The sequence below is a fragment of the Nomascus leucogenys genome, unplaced genomic scaffold, assembly GCF_006542625.1.
Source record: "Nomascus leucogenys isolate Asia unplaced genomic scaffold, Asia_NLE_v1 000684F_127164_qpd_obj, whole genome shotgun sequence".
Lineage (NCBI taxonomy): Eukaryota > Metazoa > Chordata > Mammalia > Primates > Hylobatidae > Nomascus > Nomascus leucogenys.
In genome coordinates, this window is record NW_022096382.1 from 34059 (window position 1) to 52757 (window position 18699).

General features: G+C 49.4%; 1 protein-coding gene across 1 annotated transcript in view; it reads left to right on the forward strand.

The window, feature by feature from the left end:
- Positions 1-8034: 8034 nt before the first annotated feature.
- Positions 8035-18699, forward strand: part of LOC115833905 (multidrug resistance-associated protein 6-like) — a 36605-nt gene continuing 25940 nt past the window's right edge. Inside the window, exons 1-5 of the mRNA XM_030808727.1 lie at positions 8035-8322; positions 10916-10935; positions 11090-11221; positions 16342-16545; positions 17734-17911. Coding sequence (XP_030664587.1) covers positions 8035-8322; positions 10916-10935; positions 11090-11221; positions 16342-16545; positions 17734-17911 — 822 coding nt within the window. The remainder of the gene's footprint in view (positions 8323-10915; positions 10936-11089; positions 11222-16341; positions 16546-17733; positions 17912-18699) is intronic.

Here is an 18699-nt window from a genome sequence, read left to right on the forward strand (position 1 = left end):
AGCTCCTCCTCCTATAGCGGGGACATCAACAGGTACCACAACAGCACCACAGAACTGCAGAAAGCTGGGGCCAAGAAGGAGGAGACCTGGAAGCTGATGGAGGCTGACAAGGTGCAGACGGGGCAGGTGAGATTCGCTCCTTAAATGATGATAGTGGCTGGATTTTATAGAGGGCCCACTGTGCACTGGGCACTGTGCAAAGTGCCTTGTCTATGTTAACTCACCTGTCCATCACAACACACCTCTGAAGGTACTATTTACAGCACCAGAAACTGAGGCCAGAGAGGCTAAGTGACTTACCCAAGGTCACCGCTGGTCAGCGACAGAACTGGGATTTGAACCCTGGCAGACTCCAGGGTTAGTACTTACAGTCTCTGCTCTATTGACTGCTTGAGCAACTCGGGGTCTCATTCGCGAGAGGTGAGCTGGATGCTTTAAATCAGGGCTTCCTGCAATGTGGGGTTCAGTTGTGCATGAGGTGGTGTCCGGTTTTGCACAGACACATTAAATGACAGATGAATGTTTCATTTCTTTTCTTTATTTTTATTTTTTTGAGACAGTCTCACTCTGTCGCCAAGGCTGGAGTGCAGTGGTGCGATCTCGGCTCACTACAACCTCTGCCTCCTGGGTTCAAGCAGTTTTCCTGCCTCAGCCTCCTGAGTAGCTGGGATTACAGAAACTCGCTACCTCGCCCAGCTAATTTTTGTATTTTTTGTAGAGACAGGATTTCACCATGTTGGCTAGGCTGGTCTTGAACTCCTGACCTCAGGTGATCCACCCACCTCGGCCTCCCAAAGTGCTGGGGTTACAGGTGTGAGCACCACGCCCTGCCTGTTTTTCATTTCTGATTTGGTCCTAATGATTACATCCCTGAGAAAGTCCCAGTTGGGTCCTCCCCTGCCTTCAATACCTAACAACCGCTAGCCTCTCTTTGTAACAAGGAGACTGGGTTTTGAGCTCCTGTTTTATTGTTTGTAAAGATTGTCTATTTTGGGCAACTGTTAATAATTCTCCATTTATGGTGGTGATCCAAAGTTTATTTTTAAAAATAAATGTGGTTATGTTTTTTTTTAAAAAAAAATAGGGAATGGAATTTTTAAAGTAGGTAAAAAATAAGCATGCAGATAAAGAAAAACAAAAAAAAACCCATGAAAGGTGGTAGCGGGGGAGTGAGGCTGGGGCACTTTCTCTTAGATCCGCCCGGATGTGTCCAGAGCTTCCCAGAACTGTCTGTTCCTGGCTTCTTCCTTAACTTGTCATCACAGTCAGGATCGTAACAAGGGGCAGAGGTGACTCTGGTGTCCTCTCACCTTACCCTTAGTAACCCTCCAGGAAGCCAGAGAAGTTACCCCAAATCACAGGAAATGGGAAGGAAGGGCCAGAGATGCCAGGCCCATTTAATCCTCATTTAACTCCAATTTTATATTCAAGGACTCTAAAGCCAGGGGGCTTGTAACTTGTCAAAGTTGGACCAAGAGTGGAGAAGAGTGGAGCCAGGCACAACACGCTCATCATTTGTTTTTGTTTTGTTTTGTTTTGTTTTTGAGATGAAGTCCTGCTGTGTTGCCCAAGCTGTAGTGCCGTGGCGCAATCTGAGCTCACCACAACCTCAACCTCCACCTCCCGGGTTCAAGCGATTGTCCTGCCTCGGCCTCCAGAGTAGCTGGGACTACAGGCCTGCGCCACCATGCCCAGCTAATTTTTGTATTTTTGGTAGAGACGGGGTTTCACTATGTTGGCCAGGCTGGTCTCAAACTCCTGACCTTGTGATCCGCCTGCCTCAGCCTCCCAAAGTGCTGGTGCTGGGATTACAGGCATGAGCCACTGCACCCAGCCTTTTTTTTTTTTTTAATGTGTTTTCTTTTTTTTTTTTCTGAGACGAGGTCTGACTCTGTCACCCAGGATGGAATGCAGTGGCACAATCATGGCTAACTGCAGCCTCCACCTCCCAGATTCAAGTGATTCTCTTACCTCAGCCTTCCAAGTAGCTGGGACTACATGTGTGCACCACCACACTTGACTAATTTTTTTTATTTTTTAGTAGAGATGAGGTTTCACCCTGTTGCCCAGGCTGGTCTTGAACTCCTGGGCTCAAGTGACTGGCCCACCTCCCAAAGTACTGGGATTACAGATGTGAGCCAGCACACCTGGCCACACACTTGTCATTTCTGACCCCTGAGCCCACCACCTTCCACTACTCATGACAAAGAAGTTCCTGAACGCTGCAGGCTAATTTCAGGGACGGCAGGCAGCTTGGCGCATGACAAAGCCAAGTGGTGAAATAAACACATTCTTAATTATGACCTGTCTCCTCACCCACATATTTCATTTTCCAGAATGGAGGCTTGAAAACTCAAAAGGAAGCAATCAGTTACACATCAGACCTGTTATCTTTCACCTGTTACCTTTCAGCTAGACCGTAGGGTCAGATGATTTTTGTTTTTTTTTTTTTTCAGGTGAGGGGCAGGGCCTCACTGTGTCGCTCAGGCTGGAGTGCAATGGTGTGACCAACGCTCACTGCAGCCTTAAGCTTCTGGGATCAAGAGATCCTCCTAGCTCAGCTTCCTAGCTAATTTAAAATTTTTTTGTAGAGACGGGGTCTTACTGTGTTTCCCAGGCTGGTCTCGAACTCCTGGGCTCACGTGATTTTCCTGCCTTGGCCTCCTAAAGTGCTGGCATTATAGGTGTGAGCCACCGCACCCAGTCCAGATGATTTTTATGACCCAAATTCAGCATGAAAAGCTTGAAATGACAATGAGCACAGACAGGGGTAAAGATCCCTGGAATTTCTTGAAACCAAGCCAGGTGGTTTAGGTGGGGGCTGGCCTAAAGCAGATTGCCCTGTCTCTCATGTCAGGTGGCTAGACACATTTGTTTAGCCCCATGCTGGGCTCCACAGGGAGTACAGGAGGGAAAGAAACTCCAACCTTCACCTCCTGGAGCGAACTGGGCCCTGGGAAGATGGGTGAGATGGTATTCTGTGCTCAGAGTGAAAAGAGTTGGGGAAGGCTGGCCCAGTTGTGGCGTGGAGGTGACATTTGGCCTTGGTTGCCAGGCAACATGTCACACATTGCTTAAAACTCATTGGTGGCTTCTGCTTTCTGTCAGTCTTGGCATAAAAGTTGGAACCCTGACCCGAGTCTCCCAGGCCATGTGTGGTCTGACTGCGACTGGTTTTTCCAGCCTCTTGTTCCTTGCTGCCCCATGATCTCCTGGCTCCAGCCACCAGTGCCTTCTCTCAGTTCCCCACATGCACTGTGTTTCCTCCTACCTCAGGGCCTTTGCACATGCTGGTTCTGCCACCTTTTTTCCATTTTCAGCTGGTTTAACTCTTTTTTTTTTTTTTTTCTCCTGGAGGCAGTGTCTGCCTCTGTCACCCAGGCTGGCGTGCAGTGGCGTAATTTTGGCTCGGTGCAACCTCCACCTCCTGGCTTCAAGTGACTCTTGTGCCTCAGTCTACAGGCACATGCCCTCACGCCCGACTGATTTTTGTATTTTTTGTAGAGATGAGGTTTCATCATGTTGGCCAGGCTGGTCTCGGATTCCTGAGCTCAGGTGATCCACTGGCCGCAGCCCCTCAAAGTGCTGGGATTACAGGCGTGAGCCAGGATGCCCAGCACTCTTTTTTTTTTTTTTTTTTCATTTTTTAGTGAGTTTCTCACTCTGTCGCCCAGGCAGGAGTGCAGTGGTGCATTCTCGGCTCACTGTAACCTCCGCCTCCTGGGTTCAAGAGATTCTCTTGCCTCAGCCTCCCGAGTAGCTGAGATTACATGTGCCTACCACCATCCCCAGCTAATTTTTTTATTTTAGTAGAGAAGGGGTTTTGCCATGTTGATCAGGCTGGTCTCGAACTCCTGACCTCGGGTAATCCACCCGCCTCGGCCTACCAAAGTGCTGGGATCACAGGCGTGAGCCACTGCGCCCAGCCTTGGTTTAACTCTTTAATGTCACTTCCTGGAAGAAAACCTCCCCCAGTACCTCTCTAGACTGCGTTAGGTCAGGATGTCCTATTTTATACTCATGTGGAATTGTGCGCCGTTTACAGCCCTTCTCTGTGATGATGCATTTATCTGGGATGATTTTATGGGAGCCAATCTCACCACACGACTGGAAGCTCCATGCAGGAGGGCAGAGACCCTGAGTTTGTCTCTTTTTTTTGAGATGGAGTCTCGCTCCGTCGCCCAGGCTGGAGTGCAGTGGGGCGATCCTGGCTCACTGCTGCAACCTCTGCCTCCTGGGTTCGAGGAATTCTCCTGCCTCAGCCTTCCAATTAGCTGAGATTACAGGTGCCGACCACCACACCCGGCTAACTTTATATTTTTAGTAGAGGGCGGGGTTTTGCCATATTGACCAGGCTGGTCTCGAACTCCCTACCTCAGTTGATCTGCCCGCCTCAGCCTCCCAAAATGTTGGGATTACAGTTGTGAGCCACGGCGCCTGGCCCTCGACTTTGTTTACTGCTGACTTTGTCAAATAGCTAAATGGGAGGGGTATTCTACCTAGGAGCAAAGGCAGGCAGCTGGGTGGTGCTGTGCTGGTGAAGCCCCTGACCTTGTGGGGCTGGGACTGGGTGCATGCATGTGCTAAGCTGCCTTATCTCCTGTGGTCTCCAGGTCAAGCTTTCCGTGTACTGGGACTACATGAAGGCCATCGGACTCTTCATCTCCTTTCTCAGCATCTTCCTTTTCATGTGTAACCACGTGTCCGCGCTGGCTTCCAACTATTGGCTCAGTCTCTGGACTGATGACCCCATCGTCAACGGGACCCAGGAGCACACGAAAGTCCGGCTGAGCGTCTGTGGAGCCCTGGGCATTTCACAAGGTTGGTGCCACTGTCTCCCACCCCCCCTGATTTGGGCCCCTGTTGTGGGTTTGTCTAATTATAGAAATGGATCCTTAGAGTCCTCAGGGTTTTGTGGGACCCCAAACCAAGCCAAACCCAGAGGAATGGTAGCTGTCAGCTAGTAGACACTCAGATATTTGTAGAGTGGGTGTTTGAGTGCTTTGTTCATATGGGCCTTGGTGGTAGACGGGAGAAGTGCTCTAGTGTGCCCATTTTACAGATGAGGACAGTTGAGAACAGAGGCCTCTGGAAGCACTGAGGGTTGGGAGGACCCCCTTGACCCTGTTTGCTTTGTCATGGTGACAGAGCTTGCATGAGGTCTCATATGCGGACTTTTGCCTGCTGAGTGAGGGCGGAAATTGGCTCATACTAGTAATTCCCAATTATGGGCAGTGTTGTCCCTCAGGGATGTTTGACAATATCTGGAGATACTTTTGGTTGTCACAAGATTGAGAAACCCTGCTGTTGGCCAGGCATGGTGGCTCACACCTGTAATCCCACACTTTGGGAGGCTGAAGTCAGAGGATCGCTTGAGGCCAGATGTTCGAGACCAGCCTGGGCAACATAGTGAGACCCTGTTTCTAGAAAAAAATAGGTAAATAAAATAAACTACAGGTGCACGTGGTGGTATGTGCTTGTGGCCTCAGCGACTTGGGCAGCTGAGGTCACAAGATTGCTTGAGCCCAGGAGTTTGAGCCTACAGTTAGACCTATGACTGCACCACTGCTCTCCAGCCTGGGTGACAGAGCAAGACCCTGTCTCAAAAAATAAAACAAAAAAAACCCTGCTCTCTACTGTTCTGTGTGGTTCTATGGGAGTCCTCAAATGCAGCAGTGTTGATAATAACAGCTGGTGTTTACAGAGCATTTACTTGGTGCTTGGATTTGTTCTAAACACTTCCACGTGTTTTAACTTATTTTATCCTTGCAGCAGTCCTGGGAGGTAGGAGTTAATATTTCCCTCATTTTGGAGATACAGAAATTGAGGCCCAGAGAGGTTGAGTGAGTTGCCAAAAGTCACACAGCTAATACTTGGCAGCATTGGCATTGAACAAGGCAGTCTGGCTGAGGAGCTCACGCTGTTATCCACTGTGCTGTGCAGTATGTGAGCCATGTTTGCAAATACACCTGTATGGTCCATATGATATACACACAGTAAATGGATAGTCTTGACACATTTGAGCACTTCTGTATGCCAGGCACATTGCCAAGTGGGGACTTCACATTCCACACTGCTCCGAGGTCAGCGTCATTGTCCCATTTTACAGATGAGGAAACAGAGATTCAGTGACCAGTAGGAGGTCCCATAGCTGGTAAGTGGCAGAGATGGGATTTGGCAGCATTGGCTCCAGAGCCTGTCACTTGAGCCCCTGCCTATTGGGTGTCTTCCCAATTGAAGAGGCAGAGATGGAAGCCTCTCTGTTCCTAGGAAGTTGCCGCTCTGGAAAGCACAGTGCCCTCCTGTGGATTGTTTGAGAGAACCACCAATGTCTCAGGATCTCCAGGAGGTGGCTTTGGGAAAACCCACTGGTAGCAGAGCACACATGGATTCCTTGAGTCTCTCAATCCCCACCCTCCCCTTTCCTTGCCATTAGGGGAAAGAACTGTGGCCTACAAATTATAATTGAGGGAAGGTAGAGAACAGAGAGGGTGTGGTATTACCTGAACTCACACAGCAACAATGTCTGTTCCAGAGCTGTGCTGTCTGGTGCGGTAGTCATGAGACACAGGTGGCTATTTTAATTTCAACTGTTAAAATTAAATAAATGTTGGGTGCAGTAGCTCACGCCTGTAACCCCAACACTTTGAGAGGCCAAGGCGGGTGGATTGCTTAGTCCAGGGGTTCAAGACCAGCCTGGGCAACATGGCAAAACCCTGTTTCTACAAAAGATACAAAAATTCGCTGGGCATGGTGGCGCATGCCTGTGATCCCTGCTACTCAGGAGGCTGAGGTGGGAGGATTGCTTGAGCCCAGGAGGTCGAGGCTGCAGTGAGCTGTGATCACAGCCCTGCACTTCACCCTGGGTGACAGGATGAGAGAGACCCCATCTCAAAAGAAAAATAAAATAAAAGATTTATTCGATTAGACTAGACACGTTTCAAGTGCTCAGTAGCCATCATTTCCATCATTTCAGAAAATTATCTCAGCACTGTTCTAAAGCAGCGATCCCCAGCCTTTTTGGCACCAGGGACTGGTTTCATAGAAACAGTGGGGGGTGATTTCAGGATGAAACTCTTCCACCTTAGATCATCAGGCATTAGTTAGATTATCCTAAGAAGCGCACAATCAAGGTCCCTTGCATGTGCAGTTCACAATAGGGTTCGCACTGCTAGAGGATCTAATGCCACCACTGAGCGCACAGGAGGCAGAGCTCAGGCGGTGATGCTCAGGAGGTGACCACCACTCACCTCCTGCTGTGGGGCCTGGTTCCTAACAGGTCATGAACTGCTGCCAATCTGTGGCCCGAGGGGTTGGGGACCCCTGGTCTAGAAGAATATGGCATGTGGATTAAGAGCAGGCTGTCTGGATTGAAATCCCAGTTCTGCTTCTGACAGGCACAGTATACTAAAGGCAAAGGCATTCACCTATCTGGACTTCAGTTTTCTTACCTGTAAATTGGGTAGTAATAGAAGTTATTCAGAGTCATCCTAAAAATTAGTTACATGTAAAACCCAGCACAGTGCTTTTAGCACATAGGAAGTACCCTCTGAATAATAGCTGCCACCATCATCATCATCATCATCATTATTGTTATTATTTTTTTGAGACAGAGTCTCACTCTGTCACCCATGTTGGAGTGGAGTGACACAGTCTTGGCTCACTGCAACCTCCACCTCCTGGATTCAAGCAGTTCCCTTGCCTCAGCCTCCCGAGTACCTGGGATTACAGGCGCCCGCCACCATGCCTGGCTGATTTTTGTATTTTTAGTAGAGATGAGTTTTACTGTGTCGGCCAGGCTGGTCTTGATCTCCTGACCTCAAGTGATCCAACCGCTTCAGCCTTCCAAAGTGCTGGGATTACAGGTGTGAGCCACCATGCCTGGCTCATCATCATTATTATTATTAGAAGTTGGGAATCCAGGCCTGCCTCGTCCACATGGCCGCGCCTCCCTGCAGTGCCTGGTCAGCTCCCTCTCTGCATTGTGGAGTTTAACTCCGAGTGTCTGCAGGGATCGCCGTGTTTGGCTACTCCATGGCCGTATCCATCGGGGGGATCTTGGCTTCCCGCTTTCTGCATGTGGACCTGCTGCACAGCATCCTGCAATCACCCATGAGCTTCTTTGAGCGGACCCCCAGTGGGAACCTGGTGAACCGCTTCTCCAAGGAGCTGGACAGGGTGGACTCCATGATCCCAGAGGTCATCAAGATGTTCATGGGCTCCCTGTTCAACGTCATCAGTGCCTGCATCGTTATCCTGCTGGCCACACCCATCGCCGCAATCTTCATCCTGCCCCTCGGCCTCATCTACTTCTTCGTCCAGGTAAGGGGTGAGGTCTTAGTGTTCAGGACAAGCCCTACTGCGCATTATACACAGTGTTACCTAAAGCCTCGTTTTATCTCACCACGTCCCCAGTGTGGTGCTTCTGAAGCATGTAGATTTGTTTTTGTCACTTTCGAATACCTAAATTGTTTTTTTGCTCACTATAACAAAATGCACTTTTTTGTGGAATGCACTTTTTTCCTGTTTTATTTTTCCACCTGTCAATTCAAAATGGAAACAAAACCTATCGCTATAAAGACAACTTCATTATTAATTTTTTTTTTTTTTGAGACAGAGTCGCACTCCGTCACCCAGGCTGGAGTGCAATGGTGCAATCTCGGCTCACTGCAACTTCCACCTCCCAGTTCAAGTGATTCTCCTGCCTCAGCCTCCCGAGTAGCTGGGATTACATGCACACACCACCATGCCTGGTTAATTTTTGTATTTTTAGTAGCGATGGGGTTTCACCAGTGTTGGCCAGGCTGGTCTCAAACTCCTGATCTCAGGTGATCCGCCCACCTCAACCTCCGAAAGTGTTGGGATTAGAGGCTTGAGCCACTGTGCCCAGCCTAAAATTTCTTCAAGTATAAAATTCTTTAGTTCCTAAGCCTCCTGTAGATAGTGGAAATATGAATAATAGCAGCTTAAACAAGGTAGATGTTTCTCTTTCTCTGTCATAATAGAAATTTAGAGTTAGGCTGTTCAGGGCTGATATGGCAGCTTCATGAGTTTAATATCCCAGATACCTGCTTTTATTTAAAAAATTTTAAAAATCTTACCATATTTGTACAAGGTTTTCATTCTTAAGTTGGCTTCATGGTCCAAGGTGGCTGCTGGAGCTCCAGCCATTATATCTGTATTTCAGTCAGTGAGACCAAAGAAGGGAAGTAGGGCAAGGGAGCATAGGGGCGCTGAATCAGCACTACCCCCTTATCTGCAGGCACACATTCTAAGATCCCCCGCAGTGGATGCCCGAAACCACAGATAGTATTGAATCCTACATATACTGTTTTTTTTTTTCCTGTACCTACATACTTATGATAAAGTTAAATTTATAAATTTGGCATAATAAGAGATTAATAACAATAATTTATAATAATAAAATAGAACAACTATAACAATATGCCAGTATCACTACTCTTGTACTTTAGGGGCTTTTTTTGAATTATTATTATTTTTGAGACAGAGTCTAGCTCTGTCCTCCAGGCTGGAGTGCAGTGATGGAATCTTGGCTCACTGCAACATCTGTTTCCCAGGTTCAAGCGATTCTCCTGCCTCAGCCTCCTAAGTAGCTGGGATTACAGGCATGCGCCACGCCCGGCTAGTTTTTGTATTTTTAGTAGAGACGAGGTTTCACTATGTTGGCCAGGCTGGTCTGAAACTCCTGACCTCAAGTGATCCGCCCGCCTCAGCCTCCCAAAGTGCTGGGATTACAGGCATTGAGCCACTGTGCCCAGCCAGGGGCATTATTGAGTAAATTCGGGTTACTTACACGTAAGCACTGCAGTACCATGGCAGTCAGTCTGATAACCGATATGGCTATTAAGTGACTAAACTGACAGGGAGGGTCTGCAGCATGGACCTGCTGGACAAAGGGATGATTCACACCCTGGATGGGACTGGGGGGGATTTCGTCACACTACTCAGAAGGGTGCACAATTTAAAACTTACACGTTATTTTTTTCTGAAATTTTTCGTTTACTATTTTTGGACCACAGATGACTGTGGATAACTGAAACCATGTGTATTAGTTTGTCCTCATACTGCTATGAAGAAATACCCAATACTGGGTAATTTATTAAGGAAAGAGGTTTAAGTGACTCACAGTTCCACATGGCTGAGGAGGCCATGGCAGAAGAAGAAGCAAACATGTCCTTCTTCACATGGCAGTAGGAAGAAGAATGAGGGTGCCACGAAGTCAGGGAGCCCCCTTACAAAACCATCAGATGTTGTGAGAACTAACTCACTATCGTGAGAACAGGTTGGGGGAAACTGCCCCCATGATTGGGTTATCTCCACCTGGTCCCTCCCATGACACATGGGGATTAACGGAACTACAATTCAAGATGAGATTTGGGTGGGGACACAGCCAAACCATATAGCCATGGAAAGTGCAACCTTGGATTAGAGGGACACCTGTACATCTAATTGTCCAGAACTTAGTCATGGGACACAAAGGGACCCTGGGAAGTGCCGTGTTTCAGCTAGGCACATTGCACTTCCCAACAAGAAGTTTCTGTTGGGCCTAGGCATGGTGGCCCACAGCTGTAATCCTAGCCCTTTGGGAGGCCGAGGCAGGTGGATCACCTGAAGTCAGGAGTTCGAGAGCAGCCTGACCAATATGGTGAAAAACCCGTCTCTACTAAAAATACAAAAATTAGCCAGGTGTGGCGGCATGTGGCTGTAGTCCCAGCTACTCGGAGGGCTGAGACAGGAGATTGCTTGAACCCGGGAGGTGGAGGTTGCAGTGAGCCAAGATTGTGCCACTGCACTCCAGCCTGGGCGACAGAGCAAGACTCCATCTCAAACAAACAATAATAATCTATCTTATGGGTTCATGTAAGGATTAATGAGACAATCTTTGTGAAATGAGAAATGCCCTGCAGACGTTAGGTAGGGTTAGTGAATTGCTTTCTTTTTACTCAGGGGCCAGCAGAGGTACAGAGAGGTAAAGTGACTTACCCAGGGTCACACAGCTACTCACCTGGCCAGGATCCTGCAGGGGAGAATGGCAGGAAAAGCTTTCCCTGGTGCCCCTCTTTTGCAGGCTGGTCTGGAGGGGATATAGGAGGCCACTGAGACCAAAAGACCTCTGGTCACTTGGGAGAGAAAACTCCTCAGAAGAACTTGTTTCCCGGCTTGAAAAGGAGTGGATGAGGAACCGCAGTGCAGCCCGGAGGTAAGTGGGTGGAGGCCAAGAACTCACCTGGATGCTCCTTGAGAAAAGCTCATCATTGGCCGAGTGTGGTGGCTCACGCCTGTAATCCCAGCATTTTGGGAGGCCGAGGCAGGCGGATCACAAGGTCAGGAGTTCAAGACCAATCTGGCCAACATAGCGAAACCCCATCTCTGCTAAAAATACAAAAATTAGCTGGGCGTGGTGGTGGGCACCTGTAATCCCAGGTACTCAGGAGGCTGAGGCAGGAGAATCATTTGAACCCAGGAGGCAGAGGTTGCAGTGAGTGGAGATGTCACCACTGCACTCCAGCCAGAGCGACAGGGCGAGACTCCATCTCAAAAAAAAAAAAAAAAAGGAAAAAAAAGAAAAGCTCATCATTTGACCCCCAGTGCAGCCCCCAACGCTACTCTTGCTGCACTACTGCCTCCCCACCTTGCCTTCCAGCTGATCCCACTAAGTAGTATCAGGCTCAAGATATGGTTCCTCCCAGAACACATCACAGGTTCCTACAAACAGGTTCCTACAAATGGGGAAACGGCAGAATGACAGGCAGGAAACAGAAGAGGTATTTTAAGGCCGGGGTGGAGGGTTGGGAGGTGACTCATAACATGCAGGCAGCTGCTCACTTACTGTATAACCTGAGCAGTTCCTTTCCTGGGCCTCAGTTTTCTCATCTGTTCAGTGGGGATGTCATTAGCCCCAGCTCATAGCTTATGGGGATGGAAAAAAAAGATGATTTACAGAAAAGAACTTGCAAATGTCTTGCAAATGGGAAGTGCTCAAGCGCTGTCAGTCATCCAGAGGGTGTTAAGATCTTTGGAGTTATCCACTCTGTCCACTCCTGCCCTCAATGGCATCTCTGGAAACTTCTCTGCAGCCCTTAGAGCCTGGGATGCCTCATTTGAGAAACTCTGGTCTAGATAAATTAGCCTACATAGGATTAGATAAAATTGGGTTAAATGCTGCCCTGCCTTCAAATAGTGATGACCTTGGACGTTGCTTAACCTCACTGGACCTTGGTGTTTCAGGAGACAGAACAAAGAAGTAAGTCAGCTCTGTGGGAAGTTCCCTGCATACTCTGGGATTTTGTGGTAGTTGTTGCAGATGGCTGAATCCCACACATTAAGAGAGACAGAGAAGAGAGAGAGTGATACTATAGGCTCACACAGCTAAGGGGATCTAGCCTCAGGTGTTGCTGGATCAGGGGACTCACATGATGTCAGGATTCTCTCCTTTCATCTCCCATCCCAACTATTATCTATGTGTTGGTCTCTCCATAAGGCCTATCCCTTCCCATGCAAGTTCAGCAAATTCCAGCAGAATGAGAGAGCATCTCTCTCCTAACGTCCACATAGAAAATCCCAAGGAAGGCCTCTAATTGGCCTGGCTCAAGTCATGTGCCTGTCAGGGGCCAATCCCATGCCCAGGGGGCTGGTTCCATGACTGGTGGTCCCTTCAGAGCCACAGGAGAGGGTAGGGGCTGTTCCCACAAAGGAAGGGCATGTGTTTTTCCAAACAGAGTAAGTAGTGTGAGAGAACCAAAACATCAGTCTCTCTCACCCCAGGCATGGCTTGCTGGACCCCCTTCACTGGGTTGGTTGGTTGGTTGGTTGGTTTTTTGAGACAGAGTCTCACTCTGTCACCCAGGCTAGAGTGCAGTGGCGTGATCTCGGCTCACTGCAACCTCCACCTCCTGGGTTCAAGCGATTCTCCTGCCTCAGCCTTCCGAGTAGCTGGGACCACAGGCGTGCGCCACCACATCTGGCTCATTTTTTAATTTTTTTAGTAGAGAGAGGGTCTCACCATATTGGCCAGGGTGATCTTGACCTCCTGACCTCGGGATCTGCCTGCCTTGGCCTCTCAATGTGCTGGGATTACAGGTGTGAGCTACTGCACCTGACTCACCCTCTACTTTTAAATGATTTTACAGAAGTGGCAGAATTCAGTCCACAGGGGCTCTGGAAGGAGCCTCTGCCAACTCCTGGCATCCCCAGCCAACATGAAAATTACAGGTCACCCAACACTAGAACTAAAGGGTAGAAATATTCTCCAGAACAGTTTGAGAATCCTCCCATAAACAGTTGACAGAAAGAAAGGGGAAAGATGGGGTTATATAAAGACCAGGCTCCATCAGCTTCTGAACCAACCGACTGTACCCACAGAGAACTTTGGTTTTCTTTCTGAAGTACTTTGCAACCACTGGGGGAAGGGAGAGGGCGTCCTCCTGAGAGGCCACAAAACAGCCACCTGCTGGTCAAGTCAGCTTCACTAATTTTTGTATTTTTTATTAGAGGTGGGGTTTCTCCATGTTACTCAGGCTATCAGACTGGCCCTGAACTCCTGACCTCAGGTGATTCGCCCACCTCGGCCTCCCAAAGTGCTGGGATTACAGGTGTGAGCCACCATGCCCGGCCTCCACCACTCCCTTTTGTATCCCCCAACTCACACCTTGCCCATGCCACTCACGCACACCCCCTGCCTTGCCCCACCATCATTTGTGAGATCTGCACTAAATGGCCTTCAGTCCAGAGACCAGACATCAGACAGCAATCTGGACATCTTCCTTGATGGGAGGTGAGACCTGCAGGAGAGGAAAACGCTTGCTATGGAGCCTGCAGCCTGAACACACTGACTCTCTGACGCAAACAGCTCAAATAGAACTGAGCAAAACCTCAGCCAGAAAGAAAACTTCCAATCAACTCTTCCCCGACCCCATTTTGCAGATGGAAACACTAAGGCTCAGAGGAGAGGAGACAGAGCAGGCATTGGAACCACAGTCTCTTGGCTCCAAAGCCAAGTTCTGTCCACCCAGCCAAGCTCCTTCCTTCCTTCCATAAATTTTTATAACAGTATGTGCGGGGGGCACTCTTGTTAGGCCCTTTGCACACATCACTCAATCTGTTTTTCCCATTCGTTTGACAAGTGTTTATTGAGCTCCTACTGTGTGCAGGAGCTGGACTCTATACTAGGGGCATCTTGGTGGAAAACACAGGCAAAGTCTACCCACCTGGGGTTCTAACGAGACAAAGAGAGGGTTGGAGCCATGGGCATGGCTGTGAAGGCAATGGATTAAATGGCAGGATCAGACCGGAAGGGGTGGCCAGGGATGCTCTCTGTATGGAAGGGGCATCTTCTTGGCTTTGAAACCCAAATGCCAAAATATTTGTGAGCAGCAGGCCACACCCACTCAGTAGCAGAGCTGAACCACAACCCTCCATAGATGCCAAACCAAACACCAGATCAGACCAATAATGTGGGACAAAGACCTCGGCCTTGAAGGGTCTGGCCACCTGAGCTCACCAGAGTTTTTTTCTTATGCTTCTTTTTTTTATTATTATTTTATTATGGTGAGGTTGGGGGTCCTTGGTGCACAAGAAACCCTCTACGAACCGTAAGTCAATATCTAGGCTCAAATCCCTGCTCTGTCCTTGCTGTGTGACCTCGGGTGGCTGTCACCACCTCTCAGAGCCTCAGCTTCCCCTTCTGTAAAATGGAGAGCCTAATAATGCCCACCTGGCAAGGGGACCCAGGGGAGTCAGTGAGCTCCTTCGTGTAAAGAGCTGATCCCAGCACGTGGCCCCGGGTCACAGACCTGTAATGGGGATTGAAATTACTGAGAAGTGGCCAGGCATGGTGGCTCACACCTGTAATCCCAGCACTTTGGGAGGCCGAGGCAGGTGGATCACCTGAGGTCAGGAGTTTAAGACCAGCCTGGCTAACATTGTGAAACCCTGTCTCTACTAAAAATACAAAAATGAGCCAGGCATCGTGGCGTGTGCCTGTAATCCCAGCTACTCGGGAGACTGAGGCAGCAGAATTGCTTGAACCCAGGAGGAAGGGGTTGCGGTGAGCCGAGATTGCTGGGCGACAAGAGTGAAACTGGGCGACAAGAGTGAAACTCTGTCTCAAAAAAAAAAAAAAAAATTACTGATAACCTTATAGGTTGTCAGAGCCACAGGGGACTCAGCGGGGGACCACACCCATCCTCTCACATACAGAGAGAGGAGCAGTGTGCCCGCCCAGGACCACACAGCAACCGGACTGTCAGCAGCTGCATCGCCCCAGCCTCTCCTTTATGGCCCAGGGCTTCTGACCTGCCTCAGAGGGGCCCTCGGGCCTCCCCCTATCTCCTCCTCTCCTTCCCTCACCTTAGGTCTTCTCTGTGGCCCCTGGTTATGGCCAAAGGCTGGGGATCTTATTAGTTTGAGGCAGCCTGAGCTTCTGTCTGCACTTTTATCCAGAGCCAGAGCACTAGGCCCCATGCACATCAGCCATGATTCTCCACCAGTTCAAAACCACCTAAGGGCTGGCTGGTTGTGTGTGTTGGGGACGGGCTGCTGTTCTTCCTCCAGGTTGACAACATGATAGGTTGAAAAGTACATGAGACGCCAGGTGCGATGGCTCACATCTGTAATCCCAGCACTTTGGGAGGCCGAGGCGGGTGGATCTCCTGAGGTCGGGAGTTCAAAACCAGCCTGGCCAACATGGCATAACCCCTTCTCTACTGAAAATACAAAAATTAGCTGGGTATGGTGGCACTTTCCTGTAATCCCAGCTACTCGAGAGGCTGAGGTGGGAGAATGACTTGAACTGGGAGGTGGAGTTTGCAGTGAGCCGAGATCATACCACTGCACTCTAGCCTGGGCAACAGAGTGAGACTTCGTCTCAAAAAAAAAAAAAAAAAAAAAAGAAAGAAAAGTGCATGGGCTCTGGAGGCAGACAGCTGGAATCAAATTCCAGTTCTTTTACTTCTCAGCTGTATGCCCTTGGGCAAGTTCGCTTCTCTGAGCCCCAGTTTTCTCATCTGTGAAATGGGAACCACACCTGGCTTCTCGGGGGTCTTAGGATGACGGGAGTGCCTGGCACATAGTAGGTGCTCAACACGTGTGCTTTCCCATGACCATCTAAGAGGCCTCAGAGTGCCCTCCTGCCCTGCTCCCCAACTCCTGTGATTGTCTCTTAAGTGGGTACTCAGGGTAATGAGGAACAGGTGAGGGAGCCAGGCTAGATCCACACCCACCCATCTCCATTGTTGGGAAAACAACCCTTTAATGCCTGGCCCTGCTGCTGGCGGCTGAGTATAAAATGGGACCCAGAGCTAATCTCTCCCCTCCCCTCAGGCACACCAAGGCAACAGCATTTAAAAGGAAAGGCGGCAGTGGCATGGAGGCTCCAGAGACCCAGCCCTTCCTACGGCAAGAAGGGAGCCAGTGGGGCCCACTGCTGAAGGCCATCTGGCAGGTGTTCCATTCTACCTTCCTCCTGGGGACTCTTAGCCTCATCATCAGTGATATCTTCAGGTTCACTGTCCCCAAGCTACTCAGGTGAGTCCCAGACTTCAAGTGCCCTGCTAAGGTGGGTGGTCTCTTAGTGGCATCCTTCCAGGGCCAGGGGGCTTCAGCTCTCCTGCCTCTGCCTGTACATCTGGTGCTTGGGACACTGGAGGATGGGTGAGAAGGATGCCGAGGAAGGGAAATGATTAATGAGAAAGTGACTGACCCTCAGAAGGGCAAATAAGCAAGCTCTTACCTGACTGCATCAATTAGCTTTTGCTGTAAAATACCCCAAATGTGAATGGCTTAAAATTACAAGCATTCATTTATTTAGTTCATGGTAATGTGGGTCAGTAATGTGGGCTGGGCTCAGCTGGGTGGTTCTTCTTTTCTTGGCTGGGTTTTCTCAGTGCCTGCAGTTGTGTATCTGAGGCTGGGATGGCTGTCTCTGCTCCATGTGGGTTCCCATTCTCCAAAAGGCTAGCTCACTTGTTCATGTGGCTGCTTGGGAGGGTTCTAAGAAACAGGCCAAAAGCCACATTTTCTCTTGAGGCCTAGGCTCAGGGCCAGCATGGCTTTACCACCACTCTACTCTGTTGGCCAAAGCCAGTTTTGTAGCCAGCCCAGATTCAGGTGTCTGCTCAGCTGCCATAACAAAGCATCACAGACTGAGTGGCTTGAACAAGAGAAATGTATTTTCTCATGATTCTGGAAGCTGGAAGTTGGAGATTAGGTATCTGCAAGGTGGTTCCATCTGAGGCCTCTGTCCTTAGCTTGCAGTTGGCCACCTCCTCCCTGTGTCTCCATGTGGTCTTTCCTCTGTGTGCGCCCCCTGGCGTCTCCTTGTGTGTCTACATTTCCTCTTCTTAAAAGAACCCCAGTCAGACTGGATTAGGGCCCAGCCTAATGACCTCATTTTAACTTCATTGCCTCTTTAAAGGCCCTGTTTCCAAATACAGTCACATTCAGAGGTACAGGGGTCGGGGCTTCAACATATAAACTTTGTGAGGACACAATTTAGCCCATAACAAGTGGGGACAAAAACTCCACCTCTTGATCTTGAGGAGCTGCAGTCAGATTGAAAAGGAGTATGGACAGTGGGGGAAATAACGGAGACCATTATTGCAAAAAAGTCAACCACACCGACTGATCCTCCACACCTGGACTGGTTTGGGCAAAGGCAACCCCCTTGGGCACCTCCTCTCACCAGCTGTACCTTCTCCCTCCTTCCCCTGCAAGCCTTTTCCTGGAGTTGATTGGTGATCCCAAGCCTCCAGCCTGGAAGGGCTACCTCCTCGCTGTGCTGATGTTCCTCTCGGCCTGCCTGCAAATGCTGTTTGAGCAGCAGAACATGTACAGGCTCAAGGTGCTGCAGATGAGGCTGCGGTCGGCCATCACTGGCCTGGTGTACAGAAAGGTGAGCCCTGGGGGGCAAGGGCAGGCCTTCCCGGCCAGGAAAAGCAGTGTCACTGAGCAGGCAGTAATGTTAGCAGCAGCTGAGAACGCATTCAGTCCTTGCTTATTAGAGTCACTCACGATACATTCTCACTTCCTTAGTTATTTCTCTTTATTATATGTATTTATTTTTTTGAGACAGAGTCGCACCCTGTTGCCCAGGCTGGAGTGCAGTGGTGCGATCTCGGCTCACTGCAACTTCCGCCTCCTGTGTTCAAGCGATTCTCCTGCCTCAGCCTCCTCAGTAACTGGGACTACAGACAGGTGTCACCATGCCCGGCTTATTTTTGTATTTTTGGTAGAGACAAGGTTTTGCCATGTTGGTCAGGCTGGTCTCGAACTCCTAGCCTCAAGTGATCTGTCTCAGCTCCTTAGTTATTCCTGTAAGGTCTTGTGTGATCGGCCCCTAGGACGTCTCTGACCTCATCCTGTCACACACACACCCGTCTCCTCCCATGCTCACTCTCCTCCAGCCACACAGGTCTCCTTTCAGTTCCTCAAACACTCCAGGCACCCATCCACCCTGGGGCCTTTGCAGTTGTTCTCACTGCCTAGACACCATTTCCACTCCCCCAATCTAATTTTAATTTTTGAGCCTAATTTTAACTTCCACTCATTCCCCCTTGAGGATAAAGGATTAACCTTCTGATAAGGTGGCCTGTGAGCTGTGTTCCCAGACAATACTGCTTGTGGTAAAAATGACCCCTAGGCTGGGCACAGTGGTGCACACCTGTAATCCCAGCAATTTGG